The 26,812-nt window shown below is 48.4% G+C and overlaps 1 protein-coding gene across 3 annotated transcripts in view; it reads right to left on the bottom strand.

Annotated features, from left to right (window-relative positions):
* Positions 1-22,563, bottom strand: part of LOC123610883 — a 37,233-nt gene extending 14,670 nt beyond the window's left edge. The window contains exons 1-3 of one of the 3 annotated variants that reach the window (XM_045502065.1): positions 21,567-22,537; positions 17,590-17,681; positions 11,700-11,712 (exon numbers count right to left, since the gene is read on the bottom strand). In XM_045502065.1, the coding sequence (XP_045358021.1) occupies positions 17,646-17,681; positions 21,567-22,202 (672 nt within the window). In that variant the 5' untranslated portion in view covers positions 22,203-22,537 and the 3' untranslated portion in view covers positions 11,700-11,712; positions 17,590-17,645. Of the gene's footprint in view, positions 1-11,699; positions 11,713-17,589; positions 17,682-21,562 lie in introns of those variants that run through there. The other 2 variants (XM_045502064.1, XM_045502066.1) reach the window with 2 other exon arrangements.
* Between the last annotated feature and the right edge of the window lie 4,249 nt (positions 22,564-26,812).

Genomic DNA, 26,812 nt, shown 5'->3' with positions numbered 1-26,812 from the left:
AACCCCCAAAGGTGCACTCACGGCAAAGCAGAACTTGCTTGAGTTGGGGAAGATGATGCTTGAGTGTCTGATATCCCTGTTCCCATCTCCCACCAGCATCTGGTCTGGGGTTCTTATTAAGTGGAGAAGGCAAGCATGACACAGATCTTTCCTGTGGTGGCATCCAAGCATGAGGTGGGTGGGGGCGGGCTTGCCAAGGAGGAGGTGGGGCAGAAAATGTGAAGAGAAGTATGCACCTGAGGAAATGCTCTTCCGTTCAAGAGGCAGGTCCCCGGCACCCGCTGTGTGTCAGGCAGTGGTTTGGAACCCAGCTCTTATCCCCCTAGAGTCCTGCATTTCCCTTGTGCAAGTACCATCACACTATTTTCGGTCTGCCTGGCTACTAGAACAAAGGCTTCAGGGATCAGGAATGGTGAGGATATTCACAAGGGCACTGTCAATGCGTAAAATAGTGCCAGGTATTCAGCAAATACCTGTTGAGTGCACCAATAACCACCTGAGACACAAAGGACATGGCAGAGATAGGAAAGAACTCTAGTCATCTAGTCAAGGAGGGAGCTTTTCCTCAGTAGGAGAAGCTGGACATTTAGGAAGCTTTGGGGCTGAAAAGACTGTGATTTACTCTGCTAGGTGACATAATCACCACCAACTCCAATTTAGCTGTCAGCTACAGTCCTTCTCCATACCCTCTCCTCCTGATGATTAGGCAACCAATGCCACCAGGTGCGTATCCACACCCTCCACGTGACTCAAATCTAGAATCAGGTTCTGGGACCCAGAATGAATGACCATCAGGCTGCTGCTTCTTGGTCTATCTGGTTCCTGGTTCCTAGACTGATTCAACCAAATGCTGGGCAAGAGCAGCACCAACTCCAACATACCAACACATACACTACACTCTAACAGGCTCATGCGTGCTGACAGGAAATCCGAAGTGTTCAAATGAACAGCTAAGCCTCGGAGTAAAATAGCCAACCTTAGCTGAAGTCAGGGCCACGATGGGACATCAGGAGCTACCGGTCTATAGTTGGCATCTGACTGCACAGTGACAAGGACAAGGTCTCTCCTAGACTTTTCTGCGAGCCAGAAACTCTTACCCTGAACTTAGAAGGAACGACTTTGATGTAGGACAATAAAGCCTATCACACACGGGGATGATGAAGAAAAAAACACATTAGTAAATAATCTAGAATAATGACTGGTACAAAGTAGTTGCTCAATAAGTGACAACCACTTATTAAATTTGAATAATTCCCTTTAGGGTTACTTTCCCTTTAGGAATTCCCCTTAAGGAAACTTTTCATTAGTCTGATCCTCATTGCAGATTTATCCCTCGTATCTCAACAAAGGAGTCTTACGAATAGGTAATATCTCAGGGGCCAGACACCCCCACTTGCTCTCTGGGCATATGCATTCACAACCTCTAAAACAGAGGTGCATACACACACGTGTGTGCACACGTGTGCCCACACAGCAAACAACTCCAGTTCCAACTGGGAAGTGTGCTTCACAACCATGACAGTTTACTTTCTTTCCCATCTGACCTCATACACACCCACTTTCTTCACCATTTCCTTGACCCCCAAATATACACATTTAGTCCGCAGCCCACCCCCACTTTTTCTCAATTACAAAGCTCTTTTAAATCACCTAAAATGTAAAATAAATACCTATCTGGACACCTGAAGCACGCCTCGGTCCGTCTGTCAGTTCCTGCTTCTGCTGGAAGCCCCCTACCCCATCTCCCGTCAGTTCTCCCCAACTTGTAAAGCACAGTGGCCTCAGTGCAGGGCTGGCACCATGCAGAGGAAGCAAACACATGGAGTCTCGCCAGCTGGGTCAGGCATCACTATTTATAGCAGGGGCAGAGAGTGGGGAATTGGAGCAGCGTGGTGAAGGGTCAGGAGCAGCGGGGGTGGGGATAATTCTAGCCTGCTGTTCCCGGGCTCCAACAGCTGCAAAGAGGATCCCCTGCCATTCCCAGGTGCAAGCCATCCTGGTATGACTAATCCCATCACCTCGCAGGCGGGAAACTGAACGTCTTTGAGGGCAGAGAGCCTGCTATCTTGCTCGTGATTGTGTCCCCAGCATGCATCTCAATGCTTGGCACATAGTAGGAGTGCAATCAGTATTTGCTGATTAAATGAATAGATGAGCTCCTTTCCTCCTGCCTACCCCAAAAGATTATGCCACAGAGGGAAGAGGGAAATAGGTGAAGGAGACGTTAGAGAGGAATGCCTAAAAGGGCACTTTTAAAACTACTGGATGTTAAAATGTGATAGAAAAAATAATCTAGGGGGTTTAGTCGGTTAAGCATCCAACTTCGGCTCAGGTCATGATCTCATGGTTCATGAGTTTGAGCCCCGCATCAGGCTCTGTGCTGACAGCTCAGAGCCTGGAGCCTGCTTCGGATTCTGTGTCTCCCTCTCTCTCTGCCCCTCTCCGGCTCACACTCTGTCTGTCTCTCTGTCGCTCTCTCAAAAATAAATAAACATTAAAAAAACTTAAAAAAAAAAAAGAAGAAAAAATTTAGGGAAATGCTATGTTACGAAAAACTAATTAGCTTTCTTTTTTTACTACAGGCCTTTTCAGAGCCTTTAATATGCTGTTATGTATCATGAATCACCAAGAGGGGGATAGAGTATGCACTGAAGTCTGAACTCACTTAACCACAGGCCTGGACTTACATGACCACAGGCCCGGACTTATTTGACCACACTACTCTTTTTTCTCAGAGTACCATTAGTGAGGAGAATTTCACCAAATATACTTTGGGAAATGCTGGCCTAAGAGGTTCCTGGAAGATATCCCAAAAGCAACTTGTAAAACAGCATGATTCCATTTTTGTAATTTAAAAAATTGCATTATGATATGTGGGGTATAGTTATTTGGAGGTCATGAGACACTTAAATGTTAACATCATTTATGTTTGAAGATTAGGGGATTTGTACTTTTTACATTAAATGTTTCAGAAATATTCAAAGTGGTTAGCTATGTAGTTATCACTTCTGTAATTCGAAAGATAAATTTGAAAAAAAAAAAAAAAGCTATATCCAAGTAGGATGTGATCACTGCTATTTAATGTTCCCACAGGCCGAGGACTTCAATACCCAACAACCCCTTGGGCCATAAAAAGACTGCTCTTTGTCCCACTGTCGTATCCAAAGAGATTCCTGTGTCTATCTCTAACAATCAACTCCTTTGGTTTGTAAGGTATCCACCAAGAAGTTAGTTTGCTGAAATTATCGTGTTGGGCACATGAACATTTCAAGACTCTCTTTTCCTCCTAAATTACTGATTTCCTAATTTAACTGATTTGTGAATGTAATCAAAATTCATTGAGATGTAGTAAATGGAACCAACCAGGTGTGTTGCAATATGAGATTAAGGCAGATATTTACAATTAGAAGAAATCATCAGTCAGTGTAAATCAAAGTACTCGAGCATCTGTTGAGTTACTCCATGTGGGACCGTGTACACATGCATTATCTTGTCTAACCTCTAAAAACCCTATCAAGTAGGCCGTACTTCCATCCCTATTCTACAGATGCAGTGATTGAGGCTTACAGAGATTAAGCATCTTGCTCAAGCGAAGGCTTCAAAGCCAGGGCTTTTCTCCTTCCTCTGATGTTGATGTTCCCGGTCACTTCAAGCAGACAGACAATGAACCGTTTTCCAAAGAAGGAACTCAGAAAGGCTGGAAAAAGCCAAAGTCATTCTGAGTCGGAGTCATGCTCTAGCTACTATGTTTTCAGAGGGAGTGGCTTGGCAGGTCCCACACTGCACGCTGCATCTGCCTCCTCCTGAAGACGCGTCGCCCCCAACCCCACTCAGAGTCAGCCCTGAGGTCTGAGTGCCTGAATCTCATCCAAAAGTTGGCAGCAGTGTTTTGGGTCTGGATCCAAGTTCTATGCACCAGCATGCAGCAAGAGATAATAAAACTCTTCCACTTCTTAATCTGGCCTCTCTCATCTTCCTCCTGTTGTTACACAAGCATTAGATTGAAGGTTGCCAACTCTGGCTGCACAGAAGAATCATCTGGGGACACTGAAACACACCAAGGCCTTGGAAGCACCTCACACAAATAAATATAAACCCACCGTGGAGGCGGGGGGCAAGGCATCAGTATTTCCAACCTCCTTCCTGGAAACTATAAGGTGCAGCCAAGCTGGGGAGCCACTGGGTGTTTCTGCCGTGGTTTGGGGGACAATTTTGATAAAGAATGTCTATCAGAAATGCCTTGGTTACATTAGATGCTGTCGTTGGAATTGAGCATTTTGTATAAAAATGTTCCTTACTAAATTATTTTAAAGAAATTCTTGTAATTTTTAAAGCTATTTTTTTTATTCGAAAAATTGAGTATCTTAATATATTTTTAAGGAATAAAACATTTTCTCAAAGTTTCTCTTAGATTCCCTCAGCTATTTTCTGGACTTTCAGATTCTTCACCCAGAGACAAAAACCCAAGGAGAGGCCACCACTGGAAAGAGCACCTACTCTGGGGGCCAAGAGAGCCTCCGAGGTAGAAAATGAGATTCAAACAGGTTCCTGGGCCACAGTAACCCTTGCCAGTCTGGGGCCATCACCACTACTTCTGGGGCCTGGGACGTTACCAGAAGACAGGAATTTTTCAAGCACAAGCGCATTCTAGTGCTTGCACATCGGAACCTGAAATAGCAGCAAGGACTCCCTTCACAAAGCAGAGCAGTCTCCCGGGGCTCACAGACCACCAGGAAGTGGGACAGGCGTGGACCATCCAGGGCTCCCACACCCACTTAACACCATGCTGGACCAGAGGGTTCTGGCTCCACTGGACCTGTCTCGTTGATGTCCCAAAGGGTTAACAGCCTCTAGCTGCCGGCCTTCCCCAAAGAGGACAGGATTTTCAGTATGGTCCCTACCAGAGGAGGAGACAGCTCCCCACCCCAACCCCTCCCCCTCCACGGCCCACCCACTCCAGGAATGAAGCTGCTGCTGCCCAACATATACCCAGACTGGTTTCATCTCCTTCCAAATCCATCTTGTGTCTTAACTTCTGCCAAGAATAAAAATTAAAACACTAACACACACATCATGCGTGCATGGGAGGGGAGGACAGGGCTGGGAGCTTAAACTGAAAAAGAGCAGGCGGGGAGTGGGGCGGGGCAGGTCACTGATGAAAGTCAGGGCCTGGAGAGTTTCCCTGGGGTCTGCTGTAGGCCTTCGGAGGCCCCCCGCTGGCTACACCCAGGGTTGGATCTGAGAGGGACGTGTTTGCAGCATCTGCCCTCATGTTCCTCCAACACCCCATTTCCTATCCACTGACGTCCCCCGCCCTGCCCAGAGGGGCACAGAGCCGCGGAGCTGCCCAGCACTGCGAAGGCTGGAAGTGGACTCCATTCCCCACACTCGAAGGAGCCCCGTTCCTTGCCAACTCCACAGTAAATAACACAGCACTTGGACTGACACGCAGGCCTGGTGGTGCAGGCGGCTTGTGGGCTGTTTGTGGCCACCCAGAGAAACGGGTCTGGGGCTGGAGCCTCCGTTCCCAGAGCCCGCTCCACCACACCCACAGCCCTCGGGCTCCAGATTCCAGGGGCCAGGCAGAGAGAAGCCTCAGTCCAGCTCTCTCGTGTTGTTTCTTGTTGCTGCATTCTTCTTTCCCTCTTCCTAGGCAAAAGCAGGAGCCCCTTCCCTCTAGAATGATGATGTCTAACCCTCCACACGCTCAGGATTCCCCAGGTTCAGATAATCATGCCTTATCCAATTCTGAATCCTACCATCTGCCCACTTTGGGTGAAGTGCTCCCCAAACGGTGAACTAAGCACTCACATGACTTGCACCTGCCCAGATGGAAGCCCCCCTCCCTCCCTGTCTCGCGGAATGACTTGCCTTACAAGTCAGTCAATGTTTACTGAACACCCATTCGATCCTAGGTCCTCAGAATCCAGAGATAAAGTTCGGGCTCAAAGAGCTCAGCATCTGGTAGGAAGTCACACAGAAACATCTCAGAGCCCACGGAACAACTGGGAATCATACATGATTGCCCCAGGCTGGTGTTCCTTCCTTTCCCCACCACTGTGAGGCGGGTGGGGACACTGGATCACACACATCTTCTTGAAAGAGCAATCTTGTGGCACCCATCCTTGTCCCATCTGGCACATAGGATAGTCATGAAAGCAAACTAAAGCACCTCTTTGTCCTGAAAATGGTGATGATCTAGATGACGGGTAGATGGGGTCCATGATACGATTCTTTCCGCTTTTGTGTGCTTGAGTTTTAAATAAACAAATAATAACGAAACTTGTTTTTTTTTTTTTCCAAAGGATAACTAGAACTTCTCAAACCTTCCCAACCCCACACTAACTTCCAGGAACCACCCCCCCACCCCCCACCTAGCCACTAACCTCCCAATGTCCTCTTGGTTTAACCAAACAGCATTTTCAAAAGCAGGTTTCAGTGAGTGCTCAGGTTCTGGTGGGGGAGGGTTGTTCTTTTTGACCTTGAAAGTCTCCCCAGTATTGGGCCAAAGAGGCAGCCCCATCCCTGAAAGGGGACTGCTGGCCACAGCCATGGGAGACCTGCAGAGCCTATCTCCCTAGCTCTCTGGGGCAGAGACCCAGAGCTCACTGACTATCCCCCCATCCCCATGCCCTCTGTCTCCTTTCTGGGGTTTTCTGTCCAGAATGTGCCCTCACCAGCAATACGTCCCCAACTTCCCTGGCCGGCTTTTCTCTGACTGCAGAACTAACCAAGTGCAGATGCCTCAAGGTCCAGGAAAAAAAGACCATCAAGAAAACTGGCTTGAACTTCTGAATCTATCACTTTTCTCTGGGCCTCCATTTCTTTCTCTACTATAAAATTCCCAAGCATATCATAATTGACAAAACTCTTCTAAATAGCCAAATGCTCTAAGAATATCGGCTCTTGGGTAAGAATTCCAAATTGGCCATTTATCTCAAGCCAAAGTAATAACGATGATGATGATAATGGGGAGGAGGAGGAGGAGAGGGAGGGGAGGAAAGAGGAGGAAGAGGAGGAGGGGAGGAGGAGGAGGGGAGGAGGAGGAGGGGGGAGGAGGGGGAGGAGGAGGAGGAGGAGAATGAGGAGTATCCCGCATGTACTCAGACCAAGCACTTTTCTAATGAGAGAATGAGGATAATGCAATTCAACGTGAAATGACCTCTTGTCTGGATTTCAGAAATATTCATAATCTAGGTTAGAAGTGTCTTGTGGGCAGCAGGCTCAGTGCTCAATAATCTGTTGACTGATCAACTGAAACTTAGGCCACTATTTCATGGTTTTGAACGTGTTTTGGGCCTACCTGGAAAGTGCCTGAAGAAGCATAAATAAGACTGCTCTCAAGCAAGGCTTACTGCTGGCTGTATGAAAGGAAACCTTAAGCAACTGAAGAGAAGCAGTCTGTGGGCATCATGAGGTCCAAAGGATGGCATGCTTCACACTAGGGAGACAGCTCAGACCCTCCATCCTGGGGCAGCGAAACATACCCCATCTTGTCTGAGATGCAAAGAAACAAGGTCTCACTGCCTTTCCCCCATGCAGACCGAGGATGTTAGCACTGGAATTTTTGTTCATTTTCCATGCGGGGAAAATTAGTTCTGCCTGCTTAGCATTCCAGCTCAATTTGGCATGCTATTCCTCTACACTTTCTGACTCTGAAAGCACCGTTAATAAGGAGCCTCCCTGTTCCACTACCATTGAGGCTGGCTTTTTCTAAAGAGGGGAGGAGAGTGGCAGTGGGTAAAATTGGGTTTTTGCATATTGCTCTGGAAAGTACTAGAGAAGACCCAGACTGCACCAGAGACTTTCTTCCACGAACACTTGCTGAAGCTCCCCAAATTGAGCAAAGCCCATGCTGTGCCTCCTTGAACATCCCGTACTAACAGGCAATCACATCTTGGGAGGTCCTGGCATGATCCCCACTGTATAGAATGCCATTCCTTATCCTAAAGGTAATTTAAAAAAAAATTTTATCAATGTTTTTATTTATTTTTGAAGGAGAGAGAGACAGAGCGTGAGTGGGGGAGGAGCAGAGAGAGAGGGAGACATAGAATTTGAAGCAGGCTCCAGGCTCTAAGCTGCCAGCACAGAGCCCGATGCGGGGCTCGAACTCACGAACTGTGAGATCATGACCTGAGCCGAAGTCGACACTTACCCAACTGGGCCACCCAGGCGCCCCAAGGTGATTTTTTTTTTAAATGCATCGTAGGGGTGCCTGGGTGGCTCAGTCGGTTAAGGGTTCGACTCTTGATTTCAGCTCAGGTCATGAGCTCATGGTTTGTGAGATCGAGCCCCACATTGGGCTCTGCACTGACAGCATGGAGCCTGCTTGGGATTCTCTCTCTCTCCCTTTCTCTCTGCCCCTCCCCTGCTCTCACTCTCTACATAAATAAATAAATAAGTAAATAAATAAATAAATAAATAAACTTTAAATGCATTGCATTTATAAATTTATATTTTAGTAAAGGCTATAAAATCAACCTTCCCGAGATTTCCTCCACCCACAAAACCCAAATGCTTTAGCAGATCAGATATTTATCTCTTGGTTCAGGAAAAGTGCCCCAGCTACTAGACACACTCTACTTAGCATGTACCTACAGAAGCTGCTCTGGGATTCTTTTCCTCAGGACTCTCACTGTACCTCCTGTGGGGACAGAATGTTAGGAGAGAAGCAGGGGTGAAGGCTGGGTTTGGTAAGGAATATGGGGCCCACACTAACATGATTCAGCAGCTCTCTGTCGTCTGCCTCTTTGGGCAAACTGAGGCAAGGGCCAAGGGTCCCCCTGTGTTGATGGTCAGTAATCACTGTCCCAGCCTCCTAGGCTCTGGAATGAGACCCAGGAAGACAAAAGGCCAGGACGCTCTACCCTGAATCCACAGTTAACAACAAAGTCAAGGGCAGTTTGCCTGTAGAGAGTATCCTACACTCCATTGCAATTGTGCTCACAATCTTAGTGGCAAACGTGGGACCAGCACTATTAGTCTCGACTTGCACCGGGACAACTCGGCAGAGCCAATGTATGGCAACCTGGGGCTCTTTAGTGAGTCACTGATCAGGATACAGAATGGAAGGTGGCGGACTGGGTGAAAAAGGAAACCCGGAGGAGGACGGGCTATGGGCATGGACCATCAGCATGGAATTTCCATAGTCCAAAAGCTGACCTTCCAGGGGAGCCAGAGTCTTCTTGTTCCTTCACTGTGAACTCTGACACACCTGGCTGGAGTCCTTCAGCACGAGAGAGTTCTAGCTGACCTCAGCTCGGTGTTTATTCCAGACAGGAAGCAATGAAACCTGGGGTCTAAATTTCACTTCCTGTTCCCCAGGGTTGTAACTCTCTGTACCTAGTAACCGCCTTTCTCCAGTCCCTGAAACTTCTCAGCCAAGTTCAACCAGATAACCCACAGGACCCCATTCACATGTGCTTTCCTTCCCCTAGCTGGGGCCCTGGTTTGAGTGGGATTTAAGGGGCTCCCTCCTTCTGCTTCCATTACAATATCCATCATTACCACTTATTCCCCCAGAGCGCCTTCCTGTTTGGAGTGACTGGTGAGTGCATGGAATACTGAGGTTCCTGCCTCCAGCTCCCAAGGAATCCTGGCTTGCCAGGCTGACTCAGGAAGGAAACCTCTCTGGGCAGGGAAAATGTTCTCAGTCTCTCTGCTCCCTACCCATCTTCCTCCCAAACGACCACAAAACAGGCCCCAGTGCTTGCTCTCAGGGCTCAGCGCAGACACCGCTGGGACCTGCGCAGGGCTGACAGCAGCAGAGGCTGGGGGACGTGTGGCCGGCCAGCGGATGTGGGTGTGAAGGAGTGCTGCCTGCCCGGGGGAAGCTCACTTCCCCACCCTCCTACCCGGCTCCAAAGCAAGTAAAACAAACTACCGAGGAGGAAGACAAACAGCCCCATGTGCTCCTCCTGCCTCTACTTAGGAATGGGACAGGAAGGTCTGCACAGCTGATACTTCCAGATGTGGAACCCAAACACAGGCAGCTCCTGACAGTTTACTAGCCTGGGCTAAACTCCGGTAGCACCAGGGCCAGGCATGTTCACTGGGAGATGACGAAGGGATAGGACCCGCCGGCTCCGGTCAGCTGGGTATCAGCACAAGGCTTTGGAACCCTCCCCTGCCAACCCCTCTTACTCCAGACGCATAGATGTACATGGGGGAGGGGGATGGGACAGAAGGTCATGTTTAGAACTGGAAGAGTTTGCCAAGTAAAAGAAGCCGACCTGGAAACACTATACATTGTGTGATTCCAACTACTTGACAATCTGGAAAAGACAATCAGTAAAAAGGAGCAATGGTCACCAGGGATTGGTGAATGGAAGGAGGGAGGGCCTCATGAGTGGAGCACAGGAGATTTTTAGGCAGCGAGACTTGTATTCCGTATGACACTGTAATGGTGAATAGTTGGTCACTATGCATTTGCCAAAACCTATACAATGTATAATAAGGTCGACGTAAACCATGAGTTTTAGTTATTGATAATGGATCTAGGTTGACTTATCAACTGTACAATTGTAACAAATGTATTGTACCAACATCTGATGTCAATAATATGGGCACTGTTCTGGGGGTGAGACGTATGTGGCAACTCTATATTTTTCACTTAATGTTTTCTGTAAACCTAAAATTGCCATTAATTTTTCAGAGTTAAGAAATTAAGGGGCACCTGGGTGGCTCAGTCAGTTAAGTGTCTGACTTCGGCTCAGGTCATGATCTCACATTCTGTGGGTTCGAGCCCCATGTCGGGTTCTGTGCTGACAGCTCAGAGCCTGGAGCCCGCTCCAGATTCTGTGTCTCCCTCTCTCTGCCCCTCCCGGACTTGTTCTCTCGTTCTCTCTCTCTCTCTCTCAAAAATAAATCAATATTAAAAAATGTTAAAAAAAATTAAAAACTAGAGGAGGAAGCTCAAGCCTTCAGTAACCTGAGATGCTGCAGATGTTGGGTCTGGGGATCCTGATAGTGTAATTTCTCAGGCACATTTGTTGTCAGCACAAGACCTTCTGGGATCTTTATCCCTATTTTTATTCTTCCTCAAGCTTCTAAATCTAGGAGCAAGTCAGAAATGACTGAGATGCAATTTGAAGTCAGAACTATCTCCCTCTGGGCAGACACCCAAATCATGCTGTCCCTTGTACATGGCTGTCAGCTCTCCAGCAGAGGAGACCATCTCTGTGGCCTGAGTGCCTAGCATGGGGCCCGACACCCACCAGGCCTCCTGCGTGTAGGGAACAGAACTATTCTCAAATTCATCACATGCTCCTCATGTCCCGGGCTTGTGGTTCCAAACCCGATTCAACAGAGCTCCAATTCAACTCTGGTCCCTGTGCTACTGGACGGGAGCGGTAAAATGGATTGTCCGGGCACACTTAGGAAATCCCAGGTGAAAAACTAGACTGTAGAGCTCTTGGTGGGATGAGGGAATGAGCTGGGCTTCTCCACGTCTCCTAGCCAGGCTTAGCACAGTGCTAGGCATAAAGTACACACTCAACAAATTCTGTGAAGTGAGTGATGAGGAAGAGCAGAGGAGACAGCCATTCTTATGCTCCCCTTACAGCTGGCACCTGTCACACCCATGGACCATACTGCAGTCCATCGCCTTGAGGAAGAAAGAAGAACTGGGCTACTTCTGCTGTGGCCTAGCACACAGCTCCCTGGTATTTCTGAAACAGACACTCAAACAGTATTAGAATTCTCTGCATCACTCTCCCACACACTCCCCTATGCATATACCCAGGATGTATTTTTCTTATATAAATCCATATGTAATTATTTACTTTTGTTTAAAACTCGTATTACACTCCTTTCTAAAAAGCCCTGCAGACTAGTGGTGGTGGTCGGAGGTGGGGAATTGGGGGGAGAACACCAATTACATACCCAATTCCATTCCAGGCACTTGGAAGACAGTGGGGAACAAAAGTCCCTGGCTTCATGGATCTTTCATTCTGGAGGGGAAGTAGGCAGTAAGCAAATGAACAAATGAACACCTGTCGGGACGTGGTAACTTCCAGGGAAAATAAATTAGGTTGCAGGGAGAGAGAACCATGAGTTAATAAAGGGCAGCTAGGTTCAGGTTCGTTGCAGAAGGCAAAGCAAGTTGCTCAGCTACTGGGGGGGGGGGGGAGCAGCAAGGAGGCCCGGGTGGGGTGGCCGGCGGAGTGGGCTGGGGGAAGGTGAGGGCAGAGCTGCAGGGGGTGGGGCTGAGGGCACTGAGGCTTTAGTTTTCTCTGAATTAAACAGGACTCCCTGGAGAGTTCTGAGCAGGGAAGTGACCTCCTCCGGTTGCTCTGGGCTGCTCTGCTCTGCGGGAAGTTGAGCTTGTGGACAGACTAAAGTGTAGCGAGCGAGGTCGGGGCATGGGAGTGGAAGCAGGGAAAACCCTGAGGAAGCTACTGTAACAGCCCAGGTAAGAAGTGATACAAGACCAGACCAGGGTGGTAAGAAGTTGCAGGATTCTGGATACATTTTCAAGGCAAAGCCAATATTATTTGCCAATTTAAAGTGCAGTGTGAGAGAAAGGCCAGAGTCAAAGAGGACCTCAAGGTTTTTGGCCTCACTGGTAGCATGGAAGGTGCTGAATTGGAGAGAAGCAGAGGAGAGGAGGCAACTGGGTGAGGATTCTCTTCCTACTGACCAGGTCTGAGGACTGGTACCCTAAGGGCCTTTCCCTATTGTGGGCTCCTCTGTCCCCATCTTCTCATTCCTGTATCTCTGCAGAGCCTTCAGCAGTGGGCCTTCCCTCAGTGCAGCCCTCTACCTACTCACCCTTCTAGCCGCCCGATTCCTCAATAACCCCCACTTTCACTGCTCCTCTCTCCTATTCTTTCCCTTCCTCCTAAGAGCCGCCTTCTACTGAATGCTCACAATGCAGTTAATATGCATTACATGCCATATCTTGCTTCCTTTCTACAACCTTAAGAGATTGGATTCTCAGGGTCTAGATAACTAGCCCAGGGTCATACACCTAGAGATTGGCGAGGCCAGGATTCAAACCCAGGCCCGTCTGGTTCCAAGGCCCACACTTAACCAGGATGCCACACATCTCCAACCTGGAAGTGTTCCTGAAATGCCGCTCCCTCCTGAACAACCTTCTAATAAGATTCTCCTCTGTCCTCTTAGAGGGGATGCCCCAGACACTCCCCAGACTCCTCCGTTGTTCCTCTCTCAGGAAGAATGGTAATCAGGATCCCCTGGCCATGAGATCTTTTCCTCTCCCAACTCCCGCCAGGCCCTGAGACCCCCCTCATTGCCTCTTGTTGCAAGAGGGGGAAAGACAGCTTGTCCGGAGATGGGGAAGGCTTTCTGGTAATAGGATGAATCACCTCTAGTCCAGGCTCCTGCCCTCAGAAAACAGAAACCCACCCAACCCCAGAAGCAGATGCAGCCCATAGGCCCACACTCTGACCTCTGGCCGGTTCCCAGCATGCCTTGTCTCCTAACTCATCTTGGGAGAGCACAGATGCCAGAGGACTTGGGATTTTGATGTGAGCAGAAACATTCTCAATCCCAAGCTTTCTCTTGTGCTCTCTCTCTGCATCGCAATAGTGCTCTAAAAGGCAGCTCTGTGGGGACAGAGGAGTAAAGTTTCATTCAGTTTCTGGGACTCCTCTCAGTTACCCGACAAGTTGGTCACATAATTGTTTCTTTCTTTAAAAAAAAAAAAAGAAAGTTTATTTATTTATTTTGAGAGAGTGAGCAGTGAGCAGGGGAGGGGCAGACTGAGAGGCAGAGAGAGAATCCCAAGCAGACTCTGTGCTCTCAGCACGGAGCCCAACGTGGTGCTCGATCTCAAGAACTGTGAGATCACGACCTGAGCAGATATCAGGGGTCAGATGATCAACTGACTGAGCCACCCTGGTGTCTTGTATAATTGTTTCTTAAACCCAAGTGTCCTGTGTCGTTCCTCCTCCCCCCTCCCCTGCCCCACCTGGCTTCAGGCTATCCACATTTGTTAAAGAAAAACAAGCAACTAAGAGCAGCTATGAGTCCACAGCCAAATCTCCACCACTCCCCTCAGCCAGTAGGGAGAGGTCTGTTGTGCTCTCCTGCAGGTAACTGCCTGTAGAATTCTTTCCGCTGGCTGTCCTGGGAGTATTTGCCTGGAAGGTACCATCTCCTGTCAGTTACCTGTCTGTCAGAGCTGCTACCTCCTTCCCCAGGCTATTTTTCTGTACAAGCTGCCACTTCTCCTGACCAGTAAAAGTATCTGCTGGGCCAAGCACCTTCTCCCCCTCTCCCCACTGAGGGCACAGAGGACCTGCTTGATCAGACTTGCAGAAACCCAGGGAGCAAGTGGGTTCAGCCGGCATCTACAATGGACACGGAGGCTCAGACAGCCCGTTCAGATGATGTCCTGCGAGGGGGGCGGGGGGAGGGGATGCGGGAGAGGCAGGAAACATGTTCCGAAAAGAGACCCAAGTGCAGGCGGCTTTCAGAACTGTCTGCAAAGCCTGACGGGAGCTGCGTGGCAAAGCGTGGCTTCCCCTGTGCTGCCGGCCCCGGTCAAAACCTTCCAGCTGTGGTCCCAGGTTTCAGTTCGTGTCTCTTAAGGCAAGTCTCGTAAAGGCCCTCACTTGCCCCTTCCACTTTGTTAGTTGAAAAGGAAACAGCCCCAAGCTAAGGGGGCTCTGCTTAGGGGGAGAGACTGGGCATTTTCTTTTCCTGCAGAGCCTGAGTTTTAGAGTCAGCAGTCTTGCAACAAAACCTTGGCTCTGCCACTTAATGGCTGTGGGGGCAGAACAAGTCACTCCAGTGCTTCAAGCTTTGGCCCCTTGTCTGCAGAACAAGATCACACTGCCTGTCTACACAGGACAGTGGCGGGGGGGGGGGGGGGTGCAGGGAGAATGCCTGTGGACTTAGCACAGGGCCTGGTACACAGGGCCCACTGAAGGCAGCTATCATTCTCCATGTCTCCGGAAGGACGGGAGAGGCAGGTGGGGCTGCCTCCTTGGCACTGGCCTTCAAGGATCTCAGCCTGCCCTCTAGGTCCACAGCTGATTCCCTGAGTGACGACGTGAGAATAGTAATTCTCCCCTCCTGTGATAAAGGGTACCTGCCACTGTGTGTGCTCACCCTCTTGAGGGGGTCTCACCGCATAAACGCAAGGCTCCGTCTATAAAATCGGGGGGACAAAAATGAACTCCTTCACAACACCGCCCTCAGCAATCTGTTCCATTTTATTCACCACTGCTCAAGACTTTGGTGGTGTTTCGGTGACGGGGCATTGGTTGCCAACCTTCTTGTTCCCCTTTGGACAGGAGAGCTGAGCTCCCCCACTCCTCCCCTCTCCCATTGTCAAAGACCACCCAGTGAAACTTGCTGGCAAACTGCCACAGTCCAGACAGGCGAAAGCTGGGCCCAACCACCCAACCTCCATCTCTGTAACACAAGGCTACAGAATGCAAAGCACCTGATCGTGAGGCTTTCACCTGAAGCTAACGCAGCCTTCATGATGGCAGACCGCCAGTGGTCTCAAGGAAGGTTGCAGGTGATTGCTTGGAGGGCCTGCACACTGGAAGGGTCATTAGAATCTAACTCTTGGCTATATAACACAGTGGATTTTTATGTAATTTGTTCACTACAAGACATCCACTCACAATGACAGAGGTAAACAACCGTGAATTTCCATTGCTTTATGTGGTCTCACTGTGCTGACTGACTGCATTATGAAATCCCCCTCACGTGGACACAGGTACATAAAAAAGGCAGAGCTACCATAGCACTGCTGTGGGCTGACAGGCATTAGTGAGCAGAGAGAGTCAAGTGGCAGGGATGATCTGGGAAATAATTAAGAGCAGCCTCTACTTTCATAGAAAAGTAATAAACCCAGAACCCCCCAATTTTCCTCTCCAATTAACTGTGACCCATACCTAATAAACCTGCTGTGATTGTAATGTTAGGTAAACTCAGACTAGTAAAGGCACTTGGCTGGGACTACTCTGGAAAAATCCTGGCAGGACCAGGGAAGGTGGGGGAGGGTTCTGTTCAAGAGTCCAGTCCAGCCCTGCCTGGGGGGGACCTCCAAGGTCAGCCACCTCGACAGGCCCTCTTCTTCTTACCTGTAGCTCCCATGCTTATGATCGTTACCTCTCTGCAACCAAGGAGGTTTTTATTTGTCCCTAAAACAAACACTTCCTCACTGGCTACTCTGGAAGTGATTTCAGTTAGCAAACCTAGCGCAGACAGTAGAATAAAGGGCAAATGAAATTCAAAGGTAAAAAGCTGAGTTCAGGCATGTGTTTCTAAAATTCTCAGCGGAAATCTGACATAGATGAGAAAGAAAAAAACAAATCACACGTTTCTCCTTTTCCCCCCGAAAGCTATTCCGTAACTGGTTTTACAAACTTGTCTAAGGCTCGAATTTCTGAGATTTGTATTCAATGAAGAACTGCCTGTTTTTAACTTTCCTGAAACTAACCAAACTACCCTGAACTTGCCATCTCCTGTCTCAAGGCTACTTCGGCCTATCATCTGCTGAGGAAAAGTGAGTCTTCAGGGAGAAAATAATGAACAGCACCTACAAGCAGAGGTCACAAATGGCAGACCAGTCCCATCTCTGCCTTTAAGACATCATCTGAGACGCTGACTTTCCTCCCTCAAGAAGCCTTTCTTAACTGACCCTGTCCAAGTACTGTAACACTACAGGTTGCACTGCAGTGTTGCTTTCCCTTCAGTGATGGAATTCTGGACAGCGTGGGCTCCAGTATGGATCCCAGGTACACAGCAAGTACCCAATAAAAGCTTGCTGAGAGGATGAAGGCTCCAGCCTACACACACATCATCACCCTCGTCTTGTCCAATGCCATCCAAACTCATTTTAGAGAAGAACAAACATTCCTCTGCCATACTTTCTGCTGTTCAGCTCCTTTTGAGTTATTTTTTTTATTCAGCCCCACTTACCCTGGCCATATTATGTGCTTTCCTGTTACTTACCAGGAGGACTAGTTGAGACTTTCCTCAACATTTTCTCTGGCAACCAAATGAGGTTGACTGTGTATTATTGGCTCTGATCTTTCTCTTATGATTTCCTCTACTGCCCAATAATCCTATCCCAAACATCAAAGAGCTTCTTTGAAGATAAGGCCAAATTCACCATTAGGAGAGGAGAATTATTATTTCCTAACCTTATTTCAAAAGTCGGGATGACACAGAATCCCTCTGGGTTTTGTGAGATAAACACTGCCCAGTAGAGCAGATCACAAGGCATTCGCTATAATACCACTGACAGAGACATAAACACAGGGCTCTCCTCACCCAGACCTAAGCAGGACTTTTCCACAGGAGCCTCAGACTCCAAATTCCATAGTAAATGGTTTGTGGCCAACATGTCAAACAGAGTTGCCTCAAGGAAAGGGAGATTCACACAGCCACTCCAGGGGAAAGAGGTCCCCATAAGCTCTGACTGAAAAAGCATCTGAAATGAACTAGCACTGATCTGTTTGGTCCAGATTCCACTCAGAGCCAGACCCTTCCTAATACTAAAGGATGGAGAAGTACTCTATCCTCAAGTGGCAACACAAAACATGAAAAAGTACGACTGACCCGATAGGCCAGAGGTATTAGACTGTGGGCAGGAAACCTCACCTGCTTCTTCTACTTCATGGCTGCTACCCTCAGATGGTGTGAGTGTTGACAAGACTTCATGGGTCATGGGTTCCAGGAAGTTCGTGCTGGGACTGGGGAAAAAGAGAAGTGTCTTATCTTTTGAACAACAAAATAAACAGCTCTGGAGTACTGGCTTTTCATAAGGTGCGGTGCTATAAAATATAGTGTTTCCCTATTAATCCCTTTTATAAATAAGAAAACAGAAAAAAACAGTTTTTCTAAGACCCTAGTCTTCCTTAAGTCTCCAGTTACCTGGCCCCTTGTAGAAACGAAATGAACAATGGATTAAAAGATAATGATCACATTGAAAAAAGTCTGATCTTATAAAACCATTACCTTTGCATCCGGGAATCCATGGTTATCAATAATCATAAACACCTCTCAAGAATACATTATTAGGAGGTCTCATACAAAGTAAGGTGGGCTTATAGGAAAGGGGTTTGGGGTGTTAAGGCAGCAAACAAGGAATGAGTCCAGCAAAAATCAAGGGTCAGCTACTAGATAGGTTTGGGCTGGAGCAGAACGTTCCTAGTAAGGTATTAGTATCATGAGGTGGGACAGTGCCATGTGTGAGAGGGCTAAGAAATCTGGATTGTAGACTTAGGCTGTTTTTAGGCTGGGTGGTGACTTGTTTGATAGGTAGCCAGCGGGGAGTCTAGCACCAATTGTCAAGGGCAGGAAGAAGGATGGTGGTAGCAGGCATGGAAAAGAGGCGATAGATGGGCAAGCTTGGAGAGGGAGGCTAACACAGTGGCAGTGGGGATGCAGGGATCGATTAGTTGGTTCAGTGGTTTGAGTCAGTGTGAACGGAGTCCACAGGAAGAGCCAGGGCTCCCACCCAAGTTTCCTAATCCCCAGGGCAGTGCCACTTGAGATGGATCCTCTAACCCCTACTTCCTGCCCTCCTCCTCCCCTTCTCTACCCATTACCAACCCTGAGGGCTCCAAGGAGGCAAAAGCCCTATTTAGGGAGGCTTTCTGTAAACACCGATTTGTAGATTAAAAACACCCTCTTCCATTCCACCTCCCTCAGTCCCAGATATTTGATTCAGCCTCATAAATGATGAAAATACTACACGTAAAGACTCCATGTGGGAGCACTCTTAGGATTTAGGTTGTTCCCACCAATGGAGACGTGGGCTGGACATATCTGTTCTCTGTGAGTCTTTGGACAAAAATCTCTAGATGCTTCACCGTTGACGACAAAAAGGTCTATACTTTTATCACAACTCTGTGAAAAGTACGTATGCACGTGGATGAAAATTGAGTTGTGCTATTGTATAGGAATGCGGGTCACTCAAAAAAACATTAATTATTAGTAGATGCTGTGCAATAAATAAAAATTAGGGGCAGGGGGAGGATTTAGTTTGGAGAAATACCCTTTGACTAAGAAAGTTTATTCTCCTGGGACAAGACAGCTCCCAGCCCAGGGTCTGGTATATTAGAAATGTTTGCTGAATTGAAGTATGGAGATGACAAGAAGTTGTAAATGATAAAGTTATTAGATTTTTTAAATGTAACAAATCACTTTCTTTCCTCTGCCTTCCCAATTTCCATTCCCTTCCCCTTTCTCTGATTTCCCCAGAAAGCAGACTTCAAATGTATAATATCCTTCGATGCCAAGTTAATACTTCCTTACTCAGAGGCCAGAAAGTACTGGACATCAATCAACTGGTGCATTTGGCTCTTCTTCAGCTTCTTCCTACTTGTTTGAAAGACAGACAGAAAACCCCTTATTCATTAACCCTATCAGGGACTTTGCTGAAATCTGAACCCAGACCCCATAGGGTCTCGTGGAATACTGTGACCACCAGGCTCGTTTCTTGTCTTCTTGCTTAAACCCTGGGGGTCCCTGAGGAAGCCCACTGAATGATTTAATGAGTAAAGTCCCCTACTCCTTCTTAGGGAATGGAAACCACAGATAAGTTGCCGAAAAGAGGTAGGAGCCCAAACACTTGAAAGAGCACTTCAAAGAAAGGAAAATCTCCAAATCCATTTGGAGGATGGAAAGGAACATAAATCACCATCTTATCACAAGCTGGCAAACCAATCAACAGCTAAGCAGGGTCCTCTGTCTCCCACCCACACCTATGGCCAAGGAGCAATCACCACCGCCTCTAGCAACCTCTCCAGAGTAAAGCCAATGCCTGTGTCTTGGGCAATTTCTCCCGAGGAAATGTCTCTTGCATTCTCAGATCTCTTGAAAGAGGATGAAAGGGACACTGTCTGAGTTCTCAACCCTCAGATTTCATAGGAATAGACAGCCTCCAGTCTCCTGAAAGGGCCAAACTGAGTAATAAAGGGGGGGGGGGTGGGCAGTGTCAGAAAAGTGGCACAGTGAGGCAACTCCTCTTTCATTTCTACCTCTTGCATAAACTCACTGTAAAACTCATCTGGCAGGAAAATCATAACTCCACTGCTGTTTCCACCCTGCTTCTGTCCCACTGACCCCAAGGTGCTTCAAGATTACCACGGGAACCTCCTGGGTTTCAATTATGAGACCATTAAAAAGTGCCAATTATAAGACCTCAGAAACGTTCTTGGGAAACCTGGTACACACCTCAAAACAGCGAAGCTCTTGCCTCAGATTCACTTTAAGTAAAGTTCAGAAAACAGGGCGCCCAGATGTATAGGTGCCCCAGCCCCTACCTCAGTCCAACAAGACGGTGTTACAATATCATCCACGGTGACCTTGAGGAAATGGAGATTGATTTATTGGCTGTAACCAGAGGGACGAAAAAAAACATCACAGAGCTGAGCGGTTTAGGGCCCAGTTGTGGAATCAATCAAAAACATTTGCGTAGTCAAGAATTTTGAGAATCCCATTTATTCGATGTCCAGAGTCTGCAAAGTTCTGGACAACAAAGAACTAGGTGACAAATGTGAGCTGGGCACAGGGTAAGGGGGGTGGCCCAAGAGCCTGGAAGTCACTCAGTCCAGTCAAAGAGGTAACTGAGTCAAAAAGTTCTTGGAACCCATTTGAACTTGCTCAGAGGGGGTGGGGGAGCGACAGAATACCCCACCACGCCCGTGAAGTGCCTGCTTAGGATTGCTGGTGTGTGGTTTGGGTATTCTTAGCTCCACTGCCACATCTCTGGAAGGACTCAACAACCTTCCCAGTAACCCTGCCACTGCCACCCCCATCCCCCAAACAAAACCAAACAAATCCCCCAAGTCTGTCTGCCCCCTGCCCCTCCAAACTGGCCCATCTCCTGGAAGAGCTAACTAACACTTGGCCCCCTGAAGCTAAGCCAGGCCTTCAAAACCCCTGCAGAAACCCGTGCCTGGGTCGCTCGGCCCTCCCTACGGCCCCTTCCCACCTGTTCCAGAGGTTCATTTCCCCACCTCTCACAGTTACACCGACAAAACCTAGGAGCACGACCCCAGGCGGACGCCGCGCGCGAGAAGGAACGCTCACGCTCCCCACGCCCAGCCCGGGACACCCCACCGCAGCCTCGCCCCTTGCGCCCCTCCGCCGGCGATGCTCTCCTGGGGCTGTTTCGCTCGGGTCCGTTCGGCGCCTCGTTTCGGTGTTCCTGGCCAACGCCCAGAGGATGACCCGCTCTGCCGGACAGGCCACCGGCTTCTGCCGCGGGTTCTGCTTCTCGCCGTGGAGAAGCAGGGTGTCAAGCCTCCTCGGGGCAAGTTTCGGAGGCGGTCCGGGCCCCGCTTCCACCCGACAGGCTTCCGGGAACGACGGCCACACCGCCCCGCAGGGAGCCAGATGCGGCTGCCCGGGCCGGGTTGCGGCAGTCCCGCGGCCCGCCTCGCCCCAACTCCTGCGTCCCCGCGCCCCGCGCGCCCGCCTCGGCCGCAGCCCCCGCGGGGGACCCGCTCCCGCCGACGGCGCTCCCTGGGGTTCGCCAGGCCTGCGGCCGCCTCCCGCACCCCCGCCCCCACCAACCCAGGAACACAACTTTTTGCGAAAAGAAAACAAACTTCCGCGACGTGACTCACCTCTGGTGCGGCAGCTTCTGGGGAGGGCGAGCGGCGTCCGGGGCCGGCGTGGCGGGCGCGGAGGGAGCCGCACAGCACCGCGCCGAAAGGACACACAACCCGCACCGTGACACCCGGGGACTCGCAAAACCGGAGAGCGGCCGCCGCAGGAGCAACAAAGGAGCCCCGGCCCGAGAAGTTGCCGGCCGGGGAGGGAGGGCGCGTGCGGGCGCGTGTGGCTGTGGCGGGCGTGAGTGAGTGAGTGTGTGTGTGTGTGTGTGTGTGTGCAAGGGTGAGTGTGCGTGCGCGCGCCCGGAGGCTGACACCGGCGGGCCGGGGCTCAGGGTCCCTGCGGCAGGAAGCGGGGGTCGCGGCGGCGGCAGCAGCAGGAGGACAAGGCAGGGGACGCCGCGCCCGGCGCACCCGGTCCCTCCATATGGAAGAAGCTTTTTTGGATGACTGAACTCGCAAACAATTCCTTCTTTTGCTTCTCTTGCCTAGGAGCCTCCCATTGCCGCGCGAGGCGGGGAAGGAGGGGGAGCAGAGGAGGCGGGGAGGAGGGGGAGGAGCAAAATGGAGCAGAGAAAAACTCTTGGAAAGGAAAGGAAGCTGGGAAAAAAAAAGTCCCCCAAACTCAGTTTTTCTCCTAACGCCCATTTTCTTTCTGTTGAGCTCCAGCCCGGAGCTCTTCCCCAACGTCTCTCTTTCCCATTCCAAGAGCAATGTCCTGTGCCTTCCTCCCACCCCCCCCCAACCCTCATTTTCTCTTTAGCTTCACCTCAGACCCTTGCTCTCATATGCTATCTTTCTCTTCTCTCCCCCAGGCATTTCTCTCCAAGACTTTTTCTGACACCCCCCTCTCAACGGTCTTCATTCTGCAAACTATTGGATAAATCATTAAAAGCAAACTTTGTTATTAAACGCCCCGCCCCCACCCCCCAAGTGGGGCAGTGGTTGTCAAGAAATGATGAAGAAACAAGTTTTGGGGGAAGCCCCAACGCCACCTACGCCGACCCATGACCCACCGGGTGGGGTTGGGAGGGAGGGATTGCAGCGTCCTGCGTTGACAGCGCCCTGCCCTGACCTCCATTCATCATCCCAGGATGATGAAGCAGGAAAAGGATTCCGGGGAGGCGGGGGTGGGGGGGGGGGTAGCGGGGTGGGGAAGGGAGGCATAGTGGCGGTAGAGAAAAGTTGGTTACCTCTGTGTGTGTGTGTGTGTGCAGGAGTGTGTTAAACCCTCGCTTTAGTGCTGGGCAGAAAACAATTCAGAGTAGCGGTTCTCAAACTTGAGCTGCATCAGAGCCTCCTGGAGGCTTCTTAAAACAGACTGCTGGGCCCCGCTCCCAGGTTTCTGATTCCGCAGGGTCTGGGGTGGGCCTGAGAACTGGCATTTATGGTAAGTTCCCAGGTGATACTACTGCTGCTGCTGCTCTGGGGCCACATTTTAAAGACACCGTTCTAGGGAATGGGCAGGTCAAACATAGGCTGACTTGCTGGCAAGCAGCTGAGGGATGCAAACCGAGGTGGTGTAGGGCCATTCGCGGCCATACGTTATGCTGCAGCTGAAGAAACCAAGATCCAGAAAGGCTGAGGCATTTGTTCAAAGTGAACCTCAGGTCTGTGCCAACGTGGGAAGGGAGCTGCCTCGGAGGTGGTCGCGCAGGCCAGGAGTGGGAGTGTGAGGGTGCTGCTGCCCCTCTGGCAGGAGAGCTGCCCTGGGAGTCAGGAAGTCACGTGTGACTTTGATAAAGTCCCATAACCTTAAACCTCTCTGGGCCTCAGTAAAAATACATACTTTACACTGAGTTTATGACTTTAATAGAATCGAATCAAAAGGTGTTTAAAAGGGCAACATAAACATTTTATTCACTATGCTGTACTGCTTTTTTTTTTTTTTTTTTTTTATGTATTTGGTAATTCGGGCAGCCAGGCTTTTGTTGACTTATCTGGTACTTTCAACAATGTGTGCCTGGATTCTTGGGCCTGTCCTGGTGGCAAAATGAAAAACGGGATGATCCACCTTCAAACAAGAAGGTGAAAAATACAATGAGCTCCCTCTTTGAAGGGTGCGCCTGTATTCTTTCCTCTTCTTTCTTCTCCAATTCCCTCCCTCATTTTTCTTCTCCTGTAATCTCCAACATTCTCCCCCAAGCTTTCTCCAAGACCTGTTTTTCTCCCCACTCAATGACCTTGTTAGCTTCCACTCTTATTGTCCTCCTCCCGTAGCACAATTCAGGACTACAAGGCCTGGAGTCCGCCCCGGATACACAACTCTTAATTCCCCAAGGGGAATAGGTCAGCAGCCTCCACTGCACTGGAATGCTCCCTCTCTTCTAGCCCCAGGCAGGGTATCCAGCTATCTGTTTTTCAAAGATGACTCCAAGTAGTACCATTTCCACTGGCATTGTGGGATTCCAATGCAAACACCATGCATGAAGTTCTCAGATCGATTCTTCTATATTTCTATACATACTCTTCATTGCTCAACATCTCAAAGATGTCCCTTATCCCTTTACATTGTCTTCTTCCTCAGACTTTCTCCTAGCATTCTCCATTCTCCTCTCTGGGTCTCGCACTGAGCTCTGAGTCAACAAGTCAGAGCACAGCAGAAAACAGAGAAGATCACAGTCCCTACCGACAGTATTGAACCAGGATAAAGACCCTTGTACTTCCTTCCATTCCAGGCTGTTCACATGGCTGCTTGTCTTTCCCAGAGTTTAGACAGAATGTAGATCACAGTTTAACTGAGAGGGTTTAATTCTGTAGCGGCACCACACACATTGTTGGCACCTAAGAAGTGTTTATTGTTTTCATGGTTCTTTGTATTAACATAATTATGTTTATTATTAATATTCCTATAAGGACATTGAATCTCTGACCTCTCCCCCTTTGCCTGGAGCAAGTTCCTTGTCTAATTCTCTCCTCCCCTCTCTGTTAGTTTCCCTATGCTAACCCTCCCCACCAACACTAGCTCCCAGCCATCTCAAAACAGAGTCTGGGCCGCATAAGGTGCTTTCTGCTACTCTCCAGTCCATTCATGGCATCTTGCTTTCTTGCGGGCTTTCTGGCCTCCATCACTTTCATTTAGCATGAAAGTGATCATCACATTTATTATGTTGGGGAGAAGCAGGCAGGGACTATATCTATATACAGTATCTGTATCTGTATAGTACTGTCTCTATATAAGTCACTATATGGCTAAGACTGTTCAGAGTGAACTAGAAGGAATCCCATTGAGCGACATCAAGAGAGGGGTGTTCCTCTGCAGTGTGCTACAGACTCTCTACCCGTTAACATACAAACAGAGAACTCCTAGGTTGTGAAGCATATCTGGAGAGGATTGTACTGAAAAAATTACTAAGATGTAGACAAATAGGGACTAATTTGTAGACAAATGTGATAATTTCCCCTCTTTTAATATAAATCTGTCTTTCGGGGCGCCTGGGTGGCGCAGTCGGTTAAGCGTCCGACTTCAGCCAGGTCACGATCTCGCGGTCCGTGAGTTCGAGCCCCGCGTCAGGCTCTGGGCTGATGGCTCAGAGCTTGGAGCCTGTTTCCGATTCTGTGTCTCCCTCTCTCTCTGCCCCTCCCCCGTTCGTGCTCTGTCTCTCTCTGTCCCAAAAAAAAATAAACGTTGAAAAAAAAATTAAAAAAATATATATATATAAATCTGTCTTTCTGAGTATAAACTATGTTCATTGAAGAAAATTTGTAAAATACAGAAAAGCACAAAGAAGGGGGAAAATCATCTTAAACCCACTACCTAGGGATAACCCTGTTAACAGAGTGAGGTATTTTTTCTGGTCATTTTTCTCTCTTGTTTTTTTTTTTTCCCTCATCAATACAAATACATACTTTTCTATACTGAGTATATGATTCTAATTGATCAGAATTGGAAGATATTTAAAAGGCAACATAAAAGATATCTGTATTCAACATTTTATACTTTTTTAAAATGCATTTGGTAATTTAAGCAGGAGCCAGTTTTGCCGTTGATTTATCTGGTCCTTTCGTATTTTACAAAATTGTGTTTATTGTATATAAAAGTTGTTATCCTACTTTTTAAATTTAAATTCTAGGGGTTCCAGGATGGCTCAGTCAGGTAAGCATCTGACTCTGGACTTTGGTTGAGGTCATGATCTCTGGTTCATGAGTTTGAGCCCTGCATCAGACTCTGCACTGACAGTGCAGAGCCTGCTTGTGATTCTCTCTCCCTCTCTCTCTCTCTCTCCCTCTCTGCCCTTCCCTTGCTTGTACTTATGTTCTCTCTCTCTCTCAATATAAATAAAAAATAAACTTTAAAATAAATTAAATACATAGATAGATAAATAAATAAACTTTAATGGTCTATATGATTAAATCTCCAAAGTTCAGCTTTAACAGCTGTGTACTATCTCACCAAAGAGAGACATTGTTATTTATTCAACCACTATCCTATTGTCATATATTTAGATTGTTTCCATTTTTATTATTATAATGCATCACAGTTAACTAAACATCTTGTCATAAATCTTTATTTATAATTCTGATTATTTCCTAAGGGTGAATTCCTATGAGGAGGCGCTTTGGATCAACAGAAATAACATTTTAAACACTTTTGGTTGGTATTGCAAAATTGTCCTCTAGTGGCTCCAATGTACATTTTCATCTCTCAGATCTCAACAACAATGAGATCATCAGACACAAGGCCCCAAGTGGAGACCTGATTGAATTATCCAGTTTGGGTGACTGCACTAACCAGATAAAGAAAACAGCTGCCAAATATTCACTACACTGGAGACAGCACTCAAGTGGGAAAAGTTGAACAATAATTGCTTACTGTGTGAGCTCAGTTATATTTATGATCTTATTTAACCTTTCCAACAACCCCTTGAGAAATAAGGTAACATTTACTACCTCTCACAGCCTCTGTGCTTGATTCTGTGTGTACATATGACCTTGAATCTCCACAACAGCCCATTTTACAGATATGAACCATTAAGTAACTTGCCTAAGATCCCCAATAACTAATTGGTGGTACTAATTCCTAACCCTGAAGTTTTTCCAGTATGACATTTCCTATAACTGTTTCATGAGGTATAGGCTACTTAGTGGGGTAAGAAAAGCATATTTAGAAGATGCTTGAATTTTGTTAAGCTATTAAAGAATCTCTTCTGGGGGCGCCTGGGTGGCGCAGTCAGTTAAGCGTCCGACTTCAGCCAGGTCACGATCTCGCGGTCCGTGAGTTCGAGCCCCGCGTCAGGCTCTGGGCTGATGGCTCAGAG

The sequence above is a fragment of the Leopardus geoffroyi genome, chromosome C2, assembly GCF_018350155.1.
Source record: "Leopardus geoffroyi isolate Oge1 chromosome C2, O.geoffroyi_Oge1_pat1.0, whole genome shotgun sequence".
NCBI classification, from domain to species: domain Eukaryota; kingdom Metazoa; phylum Chordata; class Mammalia; order Carnivora; family Felidae; genus Leopardus; species Leopardus geoffroyi.
Note: the sequence above shows the minus strand (reverse complement) of the source record. Positions and strands in the feature narration are given on the sequence as shown.